This window comes from Pituophis catenifer, unplaced genomic scaffold (genome assembly GCF_029215685.1).
Source record: "Pituophis catenifer annectens isolate HBS135680 unplaced genomic scaffold, rPitCat1.0.hap2 SCAF_3, whole genome shotgun sequence".
In the NCBI taxonomy this organism is placed as follows: domain Eukaryota; kingdom Metazoa; phylum Chordata; class Lepidosauria; order Squamata; family Colubridae; genus Pituophis; species Pituophis catenifer.
The window spans coordinates 202,132,376-202,154,953 of record NW_027256883.1 but is presented as its reverse complement, the minus strand read 5'-3'; the positions used below and the strand labels follow the sequence as shown (position 1 = coordinate 202,154,953).

The 22,578-nt window shown below is 41.2% G+C and overlaps 2 protein-coding genes across 2 annotated transcripts in view; one reads left to right on the top strand and one right to left on the bottom strand.

Moving 5' to 3' along the window:
- The window catches only part of ZNF831 (zinc finger protein 831), a 64,803-nt gene extending 64,582 nt beyond the window's left edge, over positions 1-221 (bottom strand). Inside the window, 1 exon segment of the mRNA XM_070940098.1 lies at positions 149-221. Coding sequence (XP_070796199.1) covers positions 149-221 — 73 coding nt within the window.
- A 1,921-nt stretch (positions 222-2,142) lies between these two features.
- Positions 2,143-10,768, top strand: LOC139314461 (androgen-induced gene 1 protein-like). Its single transcript, XM_070940097.1, has 6 exons — positions 2,143-2,310; positions 3,932-4,075; positions 6,920-7,021; positions 7,539-7,654; positions 9,268-9,419; positions 10,743-10,768. The coding sequence occupies exons 1-6, from the start codon at positions 2,143-2,145 to the stop codon at positions 10,766-10,768; spliced, it is 708 nt and encodes a 235-aa protein (XP_070796198.1).
- Positions 10,769-22,578: the final 11,810 nt, after the last annotated feature.

The window sequence follows — 22,578 nt, the reverse complement described above, 5'->3', positions numbered from 1 at the left end:
GTTATGATTACTAATTTACATATTTTACAGAAGCATCACACAAACATAGCAGTAGACTATGTTTAATTTCTTGTTAACAGATGTTCCAAAATAGTCCATGGGACAACTACACAAAGGAAATATGAGGCACTTAGTTTAAATCAACAACTTACCAAGGAAAATAATTATTTGCACTGGAAATCAATCACAATTTCTTTGATCTTCAAATAGTGATTTAACATATTTTATTTTCCAATGTCCCTTGACTGAGTTCTAAGTTTGCAAAAGTACAGTATTTTCCTGGAAACAGAAATCACAGAAATCAGTGATTCACTTTTGAGTAGACACATACAGAAATAAGCATTATAATAATCTAGTTAGTATGTTTCATGTTTTAATTTATCTTATACAAATATAGTTTATGTTTAAGTTTATTTGTCAAGCATATATAAGATTACAGGTAAAAGTATAAACATAATTTGAACATGAAAAAAGTAAAAAGAAATATTACGACAGGGACGGTAGGCACGCTAGTGCACTTATGCACACCCCTTACAGACCTCTTAGGAATGGGGTGAGATCAACAGTAGACAGTTTAAGTTTTAAGTTTTGGGGAAGAAACTACAGAGTCATGTAGTGCATTCCAGGCATTGACCACTCTGTTACTGAAGTCATATTTTCTGCAATCAAGTTTGGAATGGTTTACCTTGAGTTTGTATCTATTGTGTGCTCATGTATTGTTGTGGTTGAAGCTGAAGTAGTCATTGACAAGAAGGACACTGTGGCAGATGATTTTATGTACTATGCTTAGGTCAGACTGAAGTCGGCGTAGTTTTCTAAGCCCAAAATTTTGAGTCTGGTGGCATAAGGTATTTTATTGCAGTTAGAGGCCAGTATTCCCATTTAAAATTACATACCCTTGCACACAAAACAATTTTGAAATGGCTCACAGATAAATAACACACAAACATAAGCTACCACAATTTTTAAATAAAAAGACAAAAAATAAAAATGTTAAAAATCTGTGGTAGATTTTTTTAAAAATCATTTTTAAGTAAATATAAAGCTTGGTTCCTTCTGTTTTTAAAGGCACATCATTCTGGTTTTCTTGGCTGCAATACAAAAATCGTTTACTATTGCTTTCTTTTGTAATATTTTTCCACATCCTAAAAGTTTAGAGCCTAGGATTTATTTCCTAGTGGTCTCTCATTCAACATTAATCAGGTCTCATTGTCATTCGTGCCCACCCCCTCAAAAATAATACTGTTTTTAAAAGTGCATCCTTTTCCGCAACCTGAATCTGTACCATCAACATTCCTAACCAAAATAGTAAAAAGGTAAATTATAAAATAAAATTTGGAAGGAAAATCTCAACATTTTCAACTTCTCATTTACTCAGAACAAATGTTAAAATCAAGGTCTGCATTCATAAATGCATAAATTGGTATAAATTTATATAATTATAATTATATATATTATATATAATTATAAGCTGGTATAAACTTATGCATAAATGCATGTTGGTGCATAAGCCACCAACGTGCCTATCGTCCCTGTCCTAATGTCCCCTTTTATTCGTATCAATTTAATGTTTTCATTATGTTATCTAATACACGCTTGACAAATAAAATCAATAAAATAAAATAAATATAAATAAAGCACGCTTACACCTTTGACTCCCGCCCATATACTTAGGCCCCACCTATCTCAGTCAGGTCAGTACCATTCCAAGGTTATCTCACGGGGGGGAGTGAACAAAACATCCCCTAACAAGGGAACGAATATCTAAAGGCAGTTCCTATCAACCTACAGCTTCGGAAATATCAAATATTCTCAATTCTCCCTGCACCAAATACTTATCGAATAATGAAACTTACACCGGGAGAGTCACTATTCTTCCTTTACCTTCCCCCCTCCCCAAAGGTAGAGACATGGAACTGTCCATCACGGCCCACTGTGAGGCGAGGAAGCGTCACGGTCCAAAATTCGCCTTTTAAGCTTCAAAGGCAGCCAAGATGGCGGCGGGCGATTGAGCGCCAAATTCCCTCTCAGCGCCTGCGCGGAGGATCCGCCGGCGCGTGGCGCCGCCGCGCCTGTAAAAACTTTATCCCCCACCCCACCCCATTACCACTTTCTACCCACCGCGGCGTGAAATGAACGACCATGCCGTTGGCCGTGCGAGGTCAGAGAGCTGTGGCGCTCCTGCACTTCCTCTGCTTCCTCTGGGCGACCTTCGCCCTGACTCAAAATTTGGGGTTGCCCAAGCCGGTCCGGAAGGTGCACGACGACAGTTATGGCGGCCAATGGAAATACCTGACCTTCCTCAACCAGGTGGGCGCGCGAAACGGAAAGCGCGCGGCGCTTGGCCAAATCAGTCTTGGCCCCTTCGCACGTGGCGGAGGAGGGGCTTTGGGGAGAGTGAGCCAATGAAAGCGAGGCTAGGCGGGGCGAGAGGGAAGGGAGTTTACCTTAAAGCAGGGGTCTCCAACCTTGGTCACTTTAAGCCTGGAGGACTTCAACTACCGGAATTCCCCAGCCAGCTTCGTTGCCTCGGGAATTCTGGGAGTTGAAGTCCTCCAGGCTTAAAGGGGCCAAGGTTGGAGACCCCTGCCTTAAAGCGTCAGTTTAGTACAGGTGAAGCCAAATCCTGGGGATCCTTCCTTAGACCTACTTTTGGATCGTAATGGAGATGACCCCCTCGATCAATCTGACGAGAGTTGGGCTACAAAATTCCCAGCCGACGGCCGTTCTGACTGGGAATTCTGGAAAGTGCAGACCAGAACAAGGGGAACTTAAGAGGCAGAGCGAAGAATCTCTTCAATCAGCCTTTTCCCTGACCTGGTGTCCTCAGAAATAAAGAAAGGCAAATCAGTCCCAGCACAAGTCTGAATTTTGGCAGCCAATAATGACTGGAGATTTTGGGAGAGGTTATTTTTTTAGCAATACTGAGTGATGAGTGGTATAAAAACTCAGGTTGGATTCATTTCTATTGCACTTATAAGTAACCATTTGAGTTTTACTTGTATATGTAGTATTGTATGATTCTTTAATTCATTGGTGTTTTGCCAGAGATGATTTTTAGCAATATTGAATGATATGGTGGTATGGAATAAATACTCCGGTTGGATTCATTTGTATTGTACTTATAAGTAACCATTTGAGTTTACTTTTATATGTAATGTATTAATTCTTTTAATTCATTGATGTCCTTCTCGGTACCTATCACTTAACATCCTTAATGGATTTTTTTTTCATATTGTGCTGTTAGTGACTAATTGATGGTATATGTGCGCTAGAATAACTTATTATGTTACCATGGCTCCTTATCTCTTTCTGCTGCTAAAATCAGCCTGCCAGAATAACCATTGGGATCTTGGCTCAACTTGCCTTTACATAAAAACTGCTGCATTGCATTTCCACAAAAGTCTCTGCAGGATTTTCAAACCATGATGGGTATCGAGGTCTTTCTTTGTGGCTAGATCAGTTGTAAAGCAGTTATTTCTCTAATATGGATCCTCTGGTAAATGCTCAGACCGCCCTTGATCAACATAAAAACTAGGTAAACTTATGGCTTTTTCCTTCGTGATTCTGGGTGCAAGAGACCAGAGACTCATTGGAACCTGCTAGCTTGCAACGATAAATTGTTGATCCCCTTCAGTTGTTGCTGAGTTACTTTTGCCACCACATTGGAAATTCTATGAACTGCAATCCAAAATGTCAGCAAAGCACTAGGTGAGGAGGATTTAGATGGTAGATTCACAGTTCTCACTTTTGAGGTTACTATACTTGGTCTAGTGTACTGAAGAAATCTTGATTAAGGGACTTGGGATATTTTTTATCTCTTCTATTATATCTAAGTCATAGCTTTTAACTTTAAATATTATTCTTGGATTATAAATGATGGAAAGAAAATGCATGCTCCACCTTGAATATAACTTCTTTGAATTCATAGCTTCTACAGACATTGCTGTACTTATTGTGTGTCACAATTGATGCTGTAGCTCTGTTTGTCCCTTCCCAAGAAAAGAAAGTGTCATCTATAGTGCTGCCTATTAGAGATTTCATCTTCTCTGCATATGTATTCCCTGTTGGCTTAGTAAGTAATTACAATATCTGCTATTATTTAAATAATTCCATATTGTACTATAAGTCCATTAAATTGAGATTTGCTTAAAGCAGAGGTGGGGAATGATGGCCCCTTTATGGACTTGTGGACTTCAACTCCCAGAATTCCTGAGCACAGAATTTTTGGGAGTTGAAGTCCCCAAGCCATAAAAGGACCATCGTTCCCCCACCCCTGCCTTAAAGGTGCATGAGATTGTAGATGGTTTTCTTAAGAATCACATGATCCTTTCCATAATCACAGCAAACAAGTATATCAACTTGCTTTACTGATAAAATCAACAAATGCAACCATTTGATGGTTACCATTTGATTTCTCAATGGTAACCTCATAATTGTGGACCAGTTATTATTTATTTTGTCCTCCCATATAGCACCCAAAAAAATTTCCACTGTAGCATTTGCCTAAGAAAATTGATGGTTTTGTTCTTTAAAGCAGTCATTTTGAGATCTTGGCCTGTTGAAGAACAGAAAACAGATAGTAGTCAGTAAACGGTCAATTTTCATAATGAAGGGGCATAAACAAACAGATGTGTGCAGAGCTCAGCGCTAGCAAAAGAAACATTACATTTGAAAAAGATCTAGATTTGGCTTGGGAAAAACTTTTCCGAAAAAAAAATTCCCAAGTGCAGCTCTACAAGAGTTGGCTCAGAAATTGGTGACTGCTCCATTCTATGACCCTGTTTTTCTTCCTAGTTATGTGTTCCACAGCACTGAATGTGGAGTTCCCTCTCTGCTGCCCAGTATTCATGAATATACTACCACAGTACAATCACACACACAACATGCTACTTGCACAAAAGAAAATGGCGTCAGTGGCTAAGACGCTGAGCTTGTCGATCGAAAGGTCGGCAGTTCAGCGGTTCGAGTCCCTAGTGCCGCGTAACGGGGTGAGCTCCCGTTACTTGTCCCAGCTTCTGCCAACCTAGCTGTTTGAAAGCACGTAAAAAATGCAAGTAGAAAAATAGGGACCACCTTTGATGGGAAGGTAACAGCGTTCTGTGCGCCTTTGGTGTTTAGTCATGCCGGCCACATGACCATGGAGACGTCTTCGGACAGCGCTGGCTGTCGGGGATCCAGCCAAGACTTATCTCTGTCGCTGTCTAACTGCGGCTGCTCGGAAGTGCCTGGCTCCTGGCCTATCTCTTCTCCTTCGGAAGACACCTGAGGCATTGCTACAGAGGAGGGTCCTGGAGAGGGAGGCCTTGCCAACTTTTTGGAGTCTTCTCCCTCCGATAAGACGGGCTCGGCGGTTGGAGTCACAACAAATGGGGCAAAACTTACTTAACAAATTCCTCACTTCACAACACAAATTTCGAGCTCAATTGTGGCCATAAGTTAAGGACTACCAGTATTAAACCATCTTGCTTCATTCCTAAACTGTTCTAATAAAGATACTGCCATTTGAGGTATATAAAAAGGAGCTCAAGAAGGATGAGTAAGATAACTTTTACTATTCCATTTTACTTAGAAATATAATTTAAAAACCAGTTTGATGTAGTGGTTAAGATACTATGCTAGAAAGCCAGAGACTGTGAATTCTAGTCCCTCCTTAGGCACAAAACCAGGTAGGTGCCCTTGGACCCCTGACTCTCTCCTAGCCCTAGGAAGGAAGTAATTGCAAACCACGTCTGAAAATGTTGCCAAAATTTGAGGGAGTTACCCAATGCCCAAGCAGTTGCCAGGAATCAGCACTGACTAAAAGCCCTTAAAAATGACTAGCCTTTATAAGATACCTCTAGCATCTATCAGTAAATATATAATCATGCATAGTTTTAAGTAAAAAACAGCAAATAAAGTGGGATTTCCGTTCAAGTAGGTAGGGACCGAAATACACATTGAGCGGGGTTCATTTGTGGAGAGTCCTAAATTGGGGTTTTCAAATGTTTTTAAGGAGTTAATTAAAAAATAAATTCTTGATCAAAAGACGGCTCAACTGATAAAAATGGGCAATGAAGTGAAACTTGTACACCTTATCATTTATTTATGAAACTTTATGTCTTAAACTTATTTGCATGTCACAAAATTGAAAACTCCAGTTATTGTCTCTGAAAGTTCCTCCACTTTTTTTAAAAAAGTATAAAAAGTAATCTGATTTCCAGTGTACAAAAATTATAATTTGCATTTTATAATTACTGTACTTGGGAGTTAATGATTCAGCCAAGTAAATCATTGTTGTCTGCCTATTTCTTTTCTTTAAAAAATTGCTAGAAATGTCCTTTTTTTCTCTCCTTCCTGGCATGGTTCTGGAAAAATTGCCTCTATAGATCAGCTATTTGTATTTCAGATGAGAATTTCATTGGCAGCAATAGCAGATTTAAAATGCAAATAAAATTTGACAGCAATTTTTATTAACAGAGTAGGAAGAAAAGTTTAATTTTCTCATCCATCCATCCATCCATCCATCCTACTTACTTACTTTATTTTATTTTATTATGTAAAGCTATCTTTACATAACAAAATATAATGTTAAAAATTACATAATATTTAGTTTTGATTCTTTAAAGCAAAGGGAGTTGCTCTGAAATTGAGAAGGAGAGGGTTTATAAATTAAACAACTAATAATTTAGCAAATTGATATGCTACCTGACTCCCTGCAACTTTACAGGTGCAGATACAATTGTATGTTGCACTGCATGATCCAGAATATGTTTGAAGGTTAAGTTTTTAATCATATGTTTATCTGGAGAAATTAAAATGATAGCCATATTATGTTCATACATGTACAAAGGCAGTTTGTAAGATGGTGACTACCAGATTTCTAAAAAAAAATTCCAACATTTGAGGTTCTCATTAATGTTCAGATGTTTTCTCTTAGTTTGTAGCTGTTGCTTTCTGGGGCCTTTATGCAATTGACAGAGAACTAGTGTATCCTAAAGAGCTGGATGAGATTAATCCGGATTGGCTTAATCATACCATGGTAAGTATTTGAAGCTTTGAGTCTTCTTTTGGCACATGCAATTTGTTATCAATGAGATGATCGGTATTTTAAATGGCCGGTCGTATCTCAAGGACCATCTGTATTCACATAGGCTTTTCAAAACGAACACTATAACTTGACAGGATTTTCTGCTTTCAGAAAAAATATCTTGAAAGTATTTTTCTTGCAATAATGTTGGAACAGAAGAGCAATAGCAATAAAACTCAGAACTATATACCACTTGATAGTGCTTCGCAGCCCTCTCTAAGCACTTTACAGAGTCAGCATGTTGCCCCAAACAATCTGGATCCTCATTTTACCGACCTTGGAAAGATGGAAGGCTGAGTCAACCTTGAGCCTGGTCAGAATCGAACTCCAGGCTGTGAGCAGATTTTGCAATATTGCATTCTAACCACTGTGCCACCATGACTCCTAGTGGTTTGAAACCAGAATAAGAAGCAATACGACTGATTTTGTTTCCATATATATACTTTTATGTTCTACTTCTGCTTTTTAGCACACTACTATCCTGCCACTGCTTTTCATAGAGCTGGTTATATGTTCACATAAGTATCCTCCTAGATGGAAAGGATTATTGGGACTTGGCATCTTTACTGTTGTATACCTATCATGGTAGGTATTCAATCTTGTTTGAGAAATGTATTTGAATTAAAACTTTTTTATTCATTTTGTTCAGATATTTCATTTGTATTAACTGGAAGGAAAGATGGAAGGGAAGGGAAGGGAAGACAGAGGAGAGAATCAATTGCTTCTCTGAACAATTGAATAATTCTTGTAGAATATTTAAAAATCACTATACAAGTTTGGAGGCAAAATTACAACAGTAATATATATGGATTGGGGTGAAATGCTTTCGGTTCAGACCAGATCGCCCGATCCGGTAGCAATGGCAGCGGGTGGTTCGGAGAACCGGTAGCAAAAATCCCTACGCGCCCCCCCCCCCCACCATGCCCAGCTGAGCCGCACGATCATCAGAGGCTTTTTTTTTAACTTTTAAAAGCATTTTTTCTACAACCTCTTCCAACAAAAAAATGCTTTTAAAAGTTTTTTTAAAAAGCCTTTGATGATCGCGGGGCTCAGCTGGGATCCTCAGGCTTTCCAAAGCATTTTTTTCTGCAACTTCTTGGCCGAAGAGGTGGTAAAAAAAATGCTTTGAAAAGTCTCTGATGATCCCAGCTGAGTTGCCTGATCGGCAGAGGCTTTTCAAAGCATTAGGAAAAATGCTTTGAAAAGTTTTTTTTTAAAGTTGGCCACGCCCACCCAGTCACATTACCCACCACCACCAAGCCATGCCCACAGAACTGGTAGTAACAAATTTTACATTTCACCCCTGATATGGATTCAATGCAGGGGTGGGCTTTAAAAAAATTTAGCAAGGGGTTTTCTGCCTGGTTGTGTGGTGGGCATGGCTATGGTGGGTGTGGCCTAGTCATCCATGCATCATGGTGGGGGGGCGTTTTTGCCCTCCCCAGGCTCCAGAGGCTTTCCTCTAGCCTCTGGGGAGGCAAAAATGGCCTCCCCAGACTCCAGAGGCCCTTCCCAAACTTCCGGTAGGCCTGTTTTCCGCCCTCCCCAAGCCTCCGTGCATGCCCTGCACTTACCTGCATCCAAAACAGGCCGCATGGGGACTCCTGGGAGGGGAGGAGCAGGGTGGGCGGGGCCAGCCAGGAGTGGGATTTAGGGGTTCTCCGAACTACACAGAATCTTAGCTAGAGGTTCTCCTGAACCCCTGCAAACCCCCTGCAGCCCACCCCTGATTCAATGCCACTTATGTATCTATCATAAACCCGGTATTTCTACCTCTCATGAACTATGGAACCTGTAGCATTTAGATATTGCTGACTTCAACTCCAAGTAGCCCAAATCCATCTTTCACTACAGTAATGGAAGTTGGAAAATGTAGTTTTAGTAGTAGTATCTGGAAAATAACAGATTCACCATTATGAAGTAATCATTGTCAAGCATTTTGTGCCTTACTGATTTAAATAGAAAGTTAAGAGCATTTCATTTTTCCTCATATAAACTGAGCTTTTCAAAGGTCTAGCCCTAGCCTTGGAGATCACATTGTAGATTTTTAATTCTCTTCAAGTTCATGTAATATTAACTTTTGCATCTGTAAGAACTAGCCAACCGAAATATTTTCAGGCAGCCTCGAAATAGGTGCCATGTTTAACCTGTTTTGGCTTCTTGTATTTCACTATGTTGCTTCTCTTGCTTTGTTTTAGGATAATTTGGATACATCATGTAGCAGGGATTTGGGCTTATCCAGTTTTAGGAGTGCTTGGCTTCCTTGGGAAGGCAGCGTTTTTCTCTGTCGCTGTGGGCATAATGTTCATCTTCTATTTCCTTGGAGAGCACCTAACAAAATGGTTGTGGGGTAAATGATGCTTTTTTCCCACTCTTTTTCTACATTTTCAGTGCCCTGTCTGCTTACATCAGAGGTCTTCAAACTTGGCAGCTTTAAGACTTGTGGACTTTAACTCCCAGAATTCTGGGAGTTGAAGTCCACAAGTCTTAAAGCTTGAGGTTTGAAGCTTTAAGAATAGTTGTCAGGCATTAGTGAATTCATGGGACACGGTGGCTCAGTGGCTAAAACACTGAGCTCATCAATCAAAAGGTCAGCAGTTCAGCGGATCCCTAGTGCCGCGTAACGGGGTGAGCTCCCACTATTGTCCCAGCTTCTGCCAACCTAGCAGTTCAAAAGCATGTAAAAAAAAATGCAAGTAGAAAAATAGGGACCACCTTTGGTGGGAAGGTAACAGTGTTCCGTGCGCCTTTGGCATTTAGTCATGCCGGCCACATGACCACGGAGACGTCTTCGGACAGCGCTGGCTCTTTGGCTTTGAAACGGAGATGAACACCGCCCCTTAGAGTCGGGAACTACTAGCGCATATGTGCAAGGGGAACCTTTACCTTTACCTTATTAGTGCATGCTGGCATGTCACCAAAACGTCTGGGCATGTCACCTTTGACAGGTGTGCCATAGGTTCGCCATCACTGTCCTAAACCTTGGATTAGAGTGGGTGGCAGACCCCTTGTGATTATGTGGTCGTTTCTCTAGACACTCTTTTTATACTATGGCATTTAGTTTAAATTTGTTTACATTTTGTAGATTGTACACCACCAAAAGTTCATAATTGGTTTGGCTAACACCCCATCTTCAATTACACAGATTTCACTCTCCTGGCTCTCTCAAAATCACCCTAAATTCAGTGTGCACTACTAGGACCTTGGAGAAGACCACATCCTCACCTAACTGTTAATGGTGCAACGGGTGGCTATCATGGAAAGAGTCCCGTTCTCTGAAGGGCTTTCTTTGGAGAGACCCCTTAGCATCCTCAGTGAATGTCCTTAGAGGCCAGACTTCCTTTTCTGGTAGGCATTAAATTTTTAATATTTTCACTAGTTTATGTAAATATTGGTGAAGTATAAAAGGATGCCGTTTATCATGAGCAGCTGAGCCCAAATGCATTAGTCCTTGTGTATTTCAGCAATTGGAAGAAGGAAAGGTTTAGCCATAAATTTGCAGGGATCTCTTCCATATATAGAGGGAAACATGTCTGGGAGGGCTTTGTATCTATGCTCCAGTGATATATAAATTATTATGCTAAGTTTATTTTATTTCTTTATTTGTCCATTTTAAAAGTTTGCAGAATAGCCAAATAGTTTAACATTCTGTTTATCTTTAATTCCCTTACAGCAAGGCGTAAAAAGAAGTGCATGTAGAAGAAGACCCCGAGAAAGACATCAGTTCATTAAAAGGGCAAGCTCACCCAGTGGAATACAGTGCAACTTGAACCTAGAAAACATTATTGATTGTAACTGGTTCTTAATGTTTTCAGGGGAAAAATAACATTTTCTCAATCTCATGACCTTTGGAGCAGAAGTGAAGAATCTTGGGTCTTCCAGATGTTGTTGACACACAGTTCCCAGCCATGCCAGTTACTGTGTCGTGGTTTCAAGTAATGGGTTTTTTTTTTTTTTTAATCAACAGCAGTTTGGAAGACCACAAGCTCCCTATTCATACAGTAAAAAACCATCCAAGTAGAAAGAGAAAAATGGCAGGGAAAAAAAATGCTGCTACCGATATGGTAGCAAGACCCCCTGAATGCAGATAATGGGCTGTGTGCCTACCTGAGTAATCAGAGAAGTGATCCTGCAAATAAGATTATTTCATTAATAATGTCAGCAAATGAAGCACTTTACATCTCAACTTTCTATTTTATTTTTTTAACAGGCTAAAAATTAAAAATAACATAAACCATGCCTTTGGGGAGAACAGTTGTCTCCCCAGCAGCCAATAAGGTCACACACTAGTAAGTAGAATCTATTTAAACTTTTACCCAATTTCTCTATAAATCTCTGCCCAGAAAGAGGTCTTACTCTTGACATCATAATCATCAGGTTCAAGCAATAAAATAAAATCAAGCTGCTTCATCCTTCCTTCGCCTGAAAGTTCAAAAACGCTGTACTTTGAAACAGCAGTGCATGAATCTTTATCTGAGATACCGTCTGACTTTAAAAAAAAAAAACAGGTAGTCCTCGAGATATGACAGGTCATTTAATAACAGTTCAAAGTTACGACAGATGCCCCCACATTGCATACAGGTAGTCCTCGACTTACAACAGTTCATTTAATGACTGTTCAAAGTTACAACAGCACTGGAAAAACCTGACTTATGTCCATTTTTCACAACGACTATTGCAGCAGCCCCCATGGTCCCATGATTTACATTCGGACGCTTAACAGGCGGTTCATATTTATGACGGTCGCAGTGTCCCCAGGGTCATGTGATTGATTCCCTTTTGCAACTTTCAGACAAAGTCAAGGGGCAAGCCAGATTCATTTAACAACTGTGTCACTAATTTAACAACTGCAACGATCCACTTAAACGTCATAAAATGAGGCAAAGCTCACTTAACAAATTTCTCACTCCACAACATAAATTTTGGGCTCAGATGTCGTAAGTCGAGGACTACCTGCACAACTCTGTTTCAAAGTTACAACTGCTGCAGCATCCCCATGGTCATTCGCCCTTAACGGCCCTCGTGTCATCCCACCCGGCCCAGCACTGCTTGGGCCTGCCCCCCTTCTTGGAAGCAGTGGTCATTTTCAGTGGGAAACGATAGCGCCTTTCAGAGCTTTTTGGTTCTGATCAGTTGGCCATCAGGAGATTGCAAACCTTCTCCTGGCTCTTGCTAAGCTTTGGGGAGTCAGACCCTGCATGCAAAGGCAGCAGCTTCAGGGTAAGGTTTCCAAACAAAACCTTACCCTTGCTTTAACCCCCTCCCTCCCCCAGAAAGCCATATTTCTTCAATAAATCAAAGCTGGGAGGGACAGACTTGTTGATCTTTCTTCCCCACCCCAGCTCTTCCCCTCTGCCCTGCAACCTCTTATCACTTTCAAAAACCTTGGCTTGAAGAGGGAAGGAAAGGGAGCAAGTGAAGAAAATCTTTCTTGCCTTGAGGAGCTGAACCAAAGCAAAAGTGGCTAAAGCAGAAACATGCAATAAACAGCCATGGCAAAAGCTGGGTCCTAAAGATAGTCAGAACAGGCAAGTACAGATAGTCCTCAACTTACAACAATTCACTTAGTGACCGTTCAAAGTTACAACGGCGCTGAAAAAAGTGACTTATGACCATTTTTCACACTTTGGACCTTTGTAGCACCCGCATGATCATGTGATCAAAATTCAGATGCTTGGCAACCGGTTCACACTTATGACCGTTGCACTGTTCCAGGCTCACGTTGATCCCTTTGGCAACCTTCTGACGAGCAAAGGCCATGGGGAAGCCAGATTCACTTAACAACCGTGTTGCTAACTTACCAACTGCAGTGATTCACTTAACAACCGTGGCAAGAAAAGTCGTAAACGGGGGCAAAACTCACTTAATGTCTCACTTAACAACAGAAACGTTGGGCTCGATTGTGGTCGTAAGTCGAGGACTACCTGTAAAGAGCTTCAAAAACTTTGGAAAGCTCTTTGCTGCCTATCTGATACCCTTTAGGACCCAGCTTCTTCCATGGCCATTTGCTGTGTCTGTTTCTGCTTTTGCTTTGGGGCTTTTTCTTTAGGTTCTGAATGCTGGAGAAAGATTTTCTTTGCTTGCTTGCTTGCTTGCTTGCTTCCTTTCCTCTACTATTCAGCCTCCGGGGCCAAGATAAATAACTTTTAAAAGCATTTTTTCTACAACCTCTTCCGAAGAAAAAATGCTTTTAAAAGTAAAAAAAAAAAAAAAAGCCTCTGATGATCACACGGCTCAGCTGGGATCATCAGAGGCTTTTCAAAGCATTTTTTTCTGCAACCTCTTGGCCGAAGAGGTGGTAAAAAAAAATGCTTTGAAAAGTCTCTGGCAACTCCCAGCTGAGTTGCCTGATCGGCAGAGAGATATTTTTTAAAATGCCTCTCTGACGATCCCAGCTGAGTTGCCTGATCGGCAGAGGCTTTTCAAAGCATTAGAAAAAATGCTTTGAAAAGTTAAAAAAAAAAAAGTTGACCACGCCCACCCAGTCACATTAACCCACCACCACCAAGCCACGCCCACAGAACTGGCAGTAACAAATTTTACATTTCATCCCTGATTAGACTAGAGATACTTAATTCCTGCAACTGTTCATACACTTTATTTTCCAGTCCCCTAATCGTCTTCGTTGCTCTTCTCTGCACTTTTTCTAGAACAGTGATGGTGAACCTTTTAGACACTGAGTGTCCAAACTGCCTGTGCGCGCATGCCCAACCTGAAAGGTGCATGCGCACATGCGCAGCAGAGACCTGAAGACCAGCTGGCTGGCGGGAGACGGGGCATCCCAACACCTTCAGTGCAGCAAGATCTTTTTTCTTTTGTGAGCGTCTGCCACAGAGATCTGACCTGGGGCGATGGCACGCTTGCCAGCAGAGAGGGCTCTACATGCCACCTGTTCCCCATCACAGTTCTAGAATCTTGACAACGTCTTTTGGACAATGATGACCAAAACTGGACACAGTATTCCAAGGATGGTCTTACCAGTGCAGTATAAAGTGATTCTAACACTTCACATGATCTTGATACCATCCCTCTGTTGATACAGCCTAGGACAGCATTGGATTTTTTGACACCAGCAGCACACTGCTGGCTCATACTTAAGTAACCTAGATTCTTATTTGCCTATACAAGTCCCTATTTGCCTATTTTGACTTGTATTCCAAATCTGTCTTTTGCAGCACTGTTTTTGTTAGACTGGACTATTTTTTTTTTCTCTTAAGATTGGCAGGCTTTTAGAAAAGTTCTACAGAGCAATCCATTTTTTTTTTATTAAAACTATGCAAACTTACTGTCAGAATTAATCTAGAGTGCAATTTTCAAATGTCAGGCTTAGCAAACAGTCATATTATTTTCAATTTACATCTTGAAAAACAAAATGCTTATGAAAATTTCTTTGGTGCAATATACATACAGTTTTCTATTAGTTTGTTTTCAATGGGGGAAGAGAGAAGTGCTGTGTTTTATGTACTGCAAAACCACATATTTAATGTCATGTTTACTTCCTCTATTTTGTTCCATGATGTTAGTTAATCCTCCTTGAGTACTGAAACAATTTCCTTCCCCAGCATGCCATTTATTGTCATGGTGCCCATTATTGTTTTTAGCTATTTTCAGACATTATCTCCTTTATGTACAAAGCAGATAAAAACTAATTAAAAGCACATTTCTTTTTTTAAAAAACACATGTTGGTTAAATATACTCTTTAATAACAAAAAAGTGCATAAAATATTGGATATTGTTGTTCTGAGCACTTGGAAACCTGACACCTTTTTTATTAATGCAAGTATCATGTTTAATCATTTTCAAACTTGGCAACTTTTAAGATGCTGGCTGGGGAATTCTGGGAGTTGAAGTCCACATATCTTAAAGTTGCCAAGTAATTTTGATTAAAGAGCCCACAGATACTGTAAAATATAGAAAGTCTACACATCACTGTTAAAATGCCAGGTTTTTGAGATAAAAAAAAAATCATACCAAGATAAATTATTTCCGAATTCTGTTCATCTTTAATATATAACATAAAAGCTGTACAATTTATTTATTGTTAAATTTATTTGCTCCTTATCTCACCATGGGGATACTCGGGCAAAAAACTGAAATCTTTTAGGGGAGTAAAAGCAACAATAAAAATGTACAATAATGTAGTTGTATAAGTGTGCACACCCTAAAACTAATGAAGAGAATGGAATGGGATGGGATGGGATGGAATGGAATGGAATGGAATGGAATGGAATGGAATGGAATGGAATGGAATGGAATGGAATAACAGAGTTGGAAGGGACCTTGGAGGTCTTCTAGTCCAACCCCTGCTCAGGCAGGAAGTGCTATATCATTTCAGACAAATGGTTGTCCAATCTCTTCTTAAAAACTTCCAGTGTTGGAGCATTCACAACTTCTGGAGGCAAGTTGTTCCACTGATTAATTGTTCTAACTGTAAAGAAAGTTCTCCTTAGTTGTCTCTTTGATTTGTTGAAGCACCTTTGGATGTTATGACAGAATTCAGTCTCTTGGTGTAGAGTCATAGCATATCTTAGCTTGGGAATCTTTGCCCATTCTTGCAAAAGTGCTCCAAATCTGTCAGACTGCAAAGTCATCTCTTGTGTACAGGCCTTTTCAGGTTTTCCATCGGATTCAGATCTGGGCTCTGGCTGGGTCATTCCAGAACTATGATCTTCTTCTGGTGAAGCTGTTCTTTTATTGATTTGGAGGTATGCTTTGAGTTGTTCTTGTGTTAAAAGGTGAAATTCCTCTTCATCTTCAGTATTTTAACAGAGACCTGAAGATCTTTTTGCCAGAATTGACTGATACTTGGAACTGTTTATTATTTCCTCCACCTTGAGTAAATCCTCAGTTCCAGCTGAAGAAAAGCAGCCTCAAAGCATAATGTTGCCACTACTATGCTTCACTGAGGGCATTGTGTACTTTTGGTGATGCACAGTGTTGCGTTCTTGCACCAAACATACTTTTTGGAATTTCAGATTTTCTTATAGCCCTCATGCTTGAAATCAGTGTAGGAATTTTGCATTCATATGGGTCATGTCAACTTCCTTTGAAGAGATGTTAATGAAATGGATACTTTCTGTTGGATCACAGATTGAATCAGATTGAAGGAGATGGTGTCCCCCATTCTCAAGAAGCCATTCTTGGAACCCATTTTATCAGACAAACTTTGTCCAGTCTCCTAACTACCCGTTTTAAGGAAGTTTATTGGCAGGGTGGTCAGCACACAAGTAGCAGGTTCCAGTCCTTCCTTCATTCCCCTCTGTATGTTTGCCAAAATTCTAGTTCTGAGGTGCTGACTTTAAAACAGAGTGATAAAAATCGATGATTTTTTTTAAAAAAAACATAACAAATGGATTTTTAAAAATTTAAATCAGATATTTTTTTATTTAAATCAGATTTTTTTTATTTTTATCAAATTAATTTTAATAAAATGCTTTTGGAGTAAAAATCTATCTAAAGATAGTTTTCTGTTTAAGATAAATTAATAATTTATTCAGCATGAAATGGCGCTTAGTTATGTAGCATGAGACTATATATTCTGCAATATTGGAACTGTCAGTGAGTCAAGAGCAGGTCAGAGGAGGAGCCGCTGCGGGACAGAGACGACAGTTGCTCTTTTAAAATTATGATTTAAATCGAGCTGATTTAAATCAAGACTTTTTACTAGTGATTTAAATCACAACTTGATTTAAATCAAATCCACCCTGCTTTTTTTTTTAAAGGTATGTTGTGATGATTATAGTTTTTCCAATTATATTTACATTTTCATGAAGGTTTAAGATTAGTTCATCAAAAAAACCTATTTCGCAGGAAAACGCGCATCTCTCATTAGAAAACAAACGTTTTCATAAATCGCATGAATTCCGAAAAGAATATGGTGACTCATTCCTGCAAATGAGTCACTCAGCAAAAGTTCCACAGTGAACAACTTGTCCTTGATCTGCCTACTAGTATTCTTCATTACTGCTACATATTATTATATCAGATTTTTTTTCCTCCTCTTAAGTGGAATCCTGCATGATAACTACTGCCTAAATAAACATCATGGCTTGGCAGAACTGCAAATGTTTTTAAATTCTTAAGGATTTATTGTAGCTGCATTACATTGCTACATTACCTTAGGAACAATGGGAGGAATCCAGAACTGTGCTTGATGGTGGAAGAGGCCAGAGAAGTAATCCACACACCTCCTCTTCTTTTAACGCCATGAGCCTTTGAGGCCCTAATCTGGAAAGCTGAGGATCTCTCCAGAATAGCAAAAGAGGCAAAAATTACCAAAGAAAGAATATATCTTCCCTTATTCCATGTCTCCGTTAAGCAACCATCTGGTGAATGCTAGCATCCTTCTATTCATGTAATGGCCAATCTGGATCCATGATAGAGGCTGGGTTCACACAACATGCGAAGGAAGTATTTTACAAACTATCACGCCATGCCTTGGTGTGACTTGTGAATCCATCTGGAACGTTTGATCAGTTTTGCCAGAATTGTTGGGTGTTTTTCTCAATACATCTGTTTCAGAACTAGCACAGAAATCTCACAGCATAACATTGGAATTATCTGTGTTGAATGGTTATATAAATCCCTTTCTCTGGACTGTAGTTAACTTGTGTAAATTCATTGTGCATGGTTTCAAACATACAGCAGTCATGTATTTCAGACTTCAGTATTGCAAGACCGTTTTATTACTTGCAGTGTTCATAAATAATGCTAAATAGGTTCCCAGCTGAGCGCTTACGTATCTTACTCATAAAACCGGCTGCTGTTGAAATTGGTTAATGTCTTTTAATTCCCAAGCACAATGAGTGATAGATACCCTGTGCTTAAATCAGCTCTGAAACAGCTTTTAAAGTTATAAAACTCACTGGGCCTTAGAATGTAGAAACAAAGCCTAAAACCACAGTGATTCTGTCTCCTTTGGGGAAGAAATGTTAAGTGCAGTATTTCGGAACCTGCATACAGTAAAGTAAAACCAAGTGTAGACACTATGTCTTTGGTTGGAATAAAATTAATTTGTTTTTTTATTACTCAAGTTTTTCTTCTGCTTTTGTTATAGCCTGAACCAGTGGTGGGATTCAGTTCGCACCACTTCAGGAGAACCGGTTGTTAACTTTCTGAGCAGTTTGGCAAACTGGTTGTTGGAAGAAATCATTAGGGCAGAGAACCGGTTGTTAAATTACTTGAATCCCACCACTGATAGGCCTGAACAAAACAGTGAACAATAGCAATCAAGTAAAAACATTAGATTTCTGAATAATTCAGTTCTCCCCAGCTTACTACAAGTGGTCCTCGAGGTATGACCACTTGTCCAGTGACTGTTCAGAGTTATAACAGCCCTAAACAAGTATAATCTATAACCAGTCCTCAAAGTTAACAGTTGTTGCGGGGTGCCCATGGTCATGTGATCGCAGTTCACGAACTTGGCAACTGACTTGCACTTAGAACAGTTTCAGTGTCCCGGAGACCCATGATTGCCATCTGCCGGCTTCCAACAAGCAAAGCCAATGGGGAAGCAAGCAGAAGGTTACAAGTTGCTCTGGTAAACCATTCCTGCTCTCACTGCTTTTTCTCCTGAGGAGCCCACAGGTGGCAGGACAAATTGTTGGTCCCAGGCTCCCATCACCCTGTCCATACTTGTGCCAAGCCATGGCACCCACTCTCCCCACCCATATCTGTGCTGCACCACAAAAACCAACTCCCTTGCCCACGTACCCACACTTGCACTGGGTTATAACACTCACCAGCACGCCTGGCTACACTCATCCCACATCTCAGCAGACCTATCCATCTACCTGCACTTGCACCCAGCCATAGTAATTATTCATCCAAACTCTGGAATACTCACCTGCCCATTGCCCTGCTTGCAAGCCACTTGCCGTGAGTGGGACTAGCAACTTCCTGCTGGCTTTCCCATGATCTTTGCTTGTTGGAAGCTGGCAGGAAGTCGCAATTCACAGTCACATGAGGTCCTCATTTAATGGCCTGTGATGCTCACTTAATAACAGCAACAGAGACTGCTGGGATTGCCAACAATAAGCACTGCAGTCACTTGACATCACACTTTATGATCACATTGCTAAGTGATGGAAATTCCAGTCCCAATTACCTTTGTTAAGCAAAGACTACCTGTAGTTTCTTTGGCAGCTTTTGAATGGGCTACATTCCTGGTGCTTATGAGATTATAAATTTTTATTCTGATGTCTCTGCCATTTCATTGTAATATGTCTGTATGTTTTAGCTTAATTTTAATAGAGCTTGGTGTGCATACCACTCAGAATTAGCATCGAAGAGTAGCTTGTAAGCCTGGTAAAGTAAATAATATTTCTAGAATAAAGTGACAAAATAAATTATTTGCAATACTTGAGAATTATTTTTTGAAGCGTAGACTACCCCAGTCTTTGGACTCTCACTCTCTCGTTCACCCACCGAACCTGAAGATGCTAATTTAATGAGCACATTATTCAGGGATCCCCAACCCCCAGTCCGTGTACCAGCACCGGTCAACGGCATGCCATCAACCAGTCCGTACAAACAAGCGAAGTCCCATCCAAGGGATGCAGGCAGCATGCAAAACCACGTCCCCTCTAGGCTGCAGAATCTCTCTGCATGGAACCAGTCCCTGGTGCCCAAAAGGTTGTGGGCCGCTGACATTAATTCCCCAACTGATAAAATTATACGGTTAAATGCTGGATGTCCTCAAGTCTTTGTTTCAATTTGAAATATAAAGAAAAGACTAAGGACTAATACAAACTCTTAGTCAAAGACTCATTATCAGAGAATATTGACAGATCTTTTAGCTAGAAAGGAAGGTCTAGTCCGGGTGTTGGCAATCCATGGCTCTGGAGCCGCATGCGGCTCTTTGGGCCCTCTGCTGTGGCTCCCTATTGGGTGGTCTCTCCGCTGGCTGGCCCCGCCCCTCACCCTCCCCTCCCCTCCCAGTCACTCTTCGCCTGGCCTAAGAAGGTAAGGGTGATGGCGGGGGATGGATAAGCGGCTGCGGCTGATTCTCCAGCGCTTCATCTCTTGCTGGCACTTCTGGCCCTTATTGGTGCTGGGCATGCCTCGGTCACTTGGGGAGACACGAAACCTGCTCTCTGCCCCAAGACTGGCCCGAGCTGGCCGCGACCAATGCCAGCCTCAGTAACATGAGGGCTGGCAGGGTGGGAATGGGGTCTAGCAGGCGGGGATGACGGAAAGGGGGACAGGTCCATAGCCGCAGCTTTAAACCTTGCACGAGGGACTTTTGCCGCCCAGAGGATGCTTATCAATCAAAGCCTGTCGGCGGCACTGCTCCCCTGGAGGAGTAAAGAAGCTCAGGGCAGCTGGAAAAGGGGGCTGGCCCCACCGAGCCTTGCATGCCTACCTCGGGGATCAGGCTCGGAGAAAGCCAGAGAACCCTTGCCAGCCGCTCGCTTGAGGAGGGTCTCCTCACTTGTGCGTGCACTCCCAGCCCTGCCACAGCCGGCCAGGTTGTCGTGACAGGAGGGGGAGGAGGGTCGTCTTTGGGAAAGCCTACATCGCAGCTCATTTCTCAGCCCGGATTTCCAAAAAGTTGCCAAGAACAAAAAGGAGTAGCAAAGAGCCCCAAGGAGAGCTCGCCAGGTTGGCCCAGTCTCGGCTTTCTGAGAGACAGAGAGATACAGAGGGGGGGCGGGGAGAGAGAGAAACAGACACACACACACACACACACACACACACACAGAGAGACACACACACACAGAGACACAAAGAAAGATACAGAGAGAAACAGAAAGAGACAGGGATGGAGAGAGAGAGAGGGATGGAGAGAGAGACAGAGAGACACATAGACAGAGAGAGACACACAGACACAGAGAGAGATACAGAGATACACAGAGAGAGAGAGAGAGAGACAGAGAGAGAGAGAGATACAGAGAGAGGTGGGAGAAAGAGACATAGAGAGATACAGGGAGAGCGGGAGAGAAAGAGGGAGAGATGTCAAAAGGGTTTTGTGGTTCCCAGTGTTTTTTAACAACCAGTTCTCTGCCCTAATGACCAGCTGAGTAGGCGTGGCTAGGGGGTCATGTGACTAGGTGGGAGTGAGTGATGATGAGTTGGCCATGCCCTCCCAGGTTTTGTGGCTCCCGCTGTTTTGTTTTCTGTGGGAAATGAGTCCAAATGGCCCTTTGGGTGTTTACGGTTGCAGCTCCCTGGTCTAGTCCTTTCGTAAACGAAAAGGGACCTTCATTAGGTAGAAATGTTTCAATATTTACAATATTTTTCCTTCATTATACTTGTGCTGGTGGATTCCGTTGTTCTTTTTCACTTCAGATTTCGCCATGTGCCTTGGGACCACAAGTGAAATTCTAGCATGCCTAGAAAATGCAAAATTGAAAAAGACTGGGCTGCTTCATTTAATTATTGCAATAAACCACAACCCATCAGGAAGCTTTTCTATACTGACACCAGTCAAATGAATATGAACCATGAAATGACTTCAGTCATACACTTTGGAGTGCTGTATTTTGGGGAGGTGGGAATAAACATTGAGAAGCTGCCTTTGCATTGAAATGAATGGTCTGGTGCTATGAACTGTCAGGGATGTTTTTATAAAATATTTGAGGAGCACTAGATTGCCTATCTGTGGCAAAGGTTTTCTTGGTTGAATAGCATATAACAGCTTGAATTTTAATTTGCCTTCTGTGAGTGGAACAAACATTAAGAGAACATGAATTTTCTTTGTCTTTACAGCCTCCTAAAAATCTGTCTATGGATGTAGGGAGATACTGTACTTAGAAATATGGAAATGGGCTGCAGAGGAATAGAGTAATTGTCAGAAATCACACAAACCTATAGAAACGGAACGTTTGAGCCATTCAGCCAATTACATGTAGTCCTGGACTTGTGACTAGTTGTTTAACAACTGGTTGAAATTATGACTCCTGAAAGAATTTATAACCCAGTTCCAAAGTTCTGATGGCTGTTGTTTCCCCATCTGTTGTGGTCTGCCAGCAGCTTGTGGAGCTGGCAGTGGAGTCGGACAGCAGTGAGGCAGAGGAAGAACATGGGCCAGTCCTTGAGGCTGGGGAAGGCCCAGATGAGGGCTCTGCGTCGGAGGCAGAGATGGGGCCAGGGCCATCGGGGAGTGATGTGCGGACTCCGGAGCCTCCAGAGGCTGACAGTAGAGAAGCACATATGCCTAGTTCACGTATGAGAAGAGCTCCCAGAAGGCAGGAGCAGCTAAAGCAGAGAGGACAACTCAGGAGTAAGGCCAAGAGATGATTGGGCCCTCCCATAAGGCTTAAAAGGCCAGCAACGGCTCTTGGCCTCTTTGCCGGAAAACAACCATTTAGAGAATTGCTTCTTGTTTGGCTGTAGTTATTTCTTCTGTTCCTGAACTGTTGCCAAGAAAAGTCTTTGGCAGTTTGCCTAATTATCCCAAGGTCAGAGATAAACCAAAGACTGGTGTTTTGAGGACTTTGCTTTCATTTAATTTAGAATACACTGAGAATGAGTTAATTCTCAGCTGTTTTAATAAAATCTGTTTGTT

Excerpts from the sequence above, each read along its gene's own strand:
- LOC139314461 (XM_070940097.1), top strand. The coding sequence starts at position 2,143 with ATGCCGTTGGCCGTGCGAGGTCAGAGAGCTGTGGCGCTCCTGCACTTC. Across the intron at positions 2,311-3,931 it reads ACCTGACCTTCCTCAACCAG|CTTCTACAGACATTGCTGTA; the intron begins GTGGGCGCGCGA and ends TTGAATTCATAG. Across the intron at positions 7,022-7,538 it reads ATTGGCTTAATCATACCATG|CACACTACTATCCTGCCACT; the intron begins GTAAGTATTTGA and ends TCTGCTTTTTAG.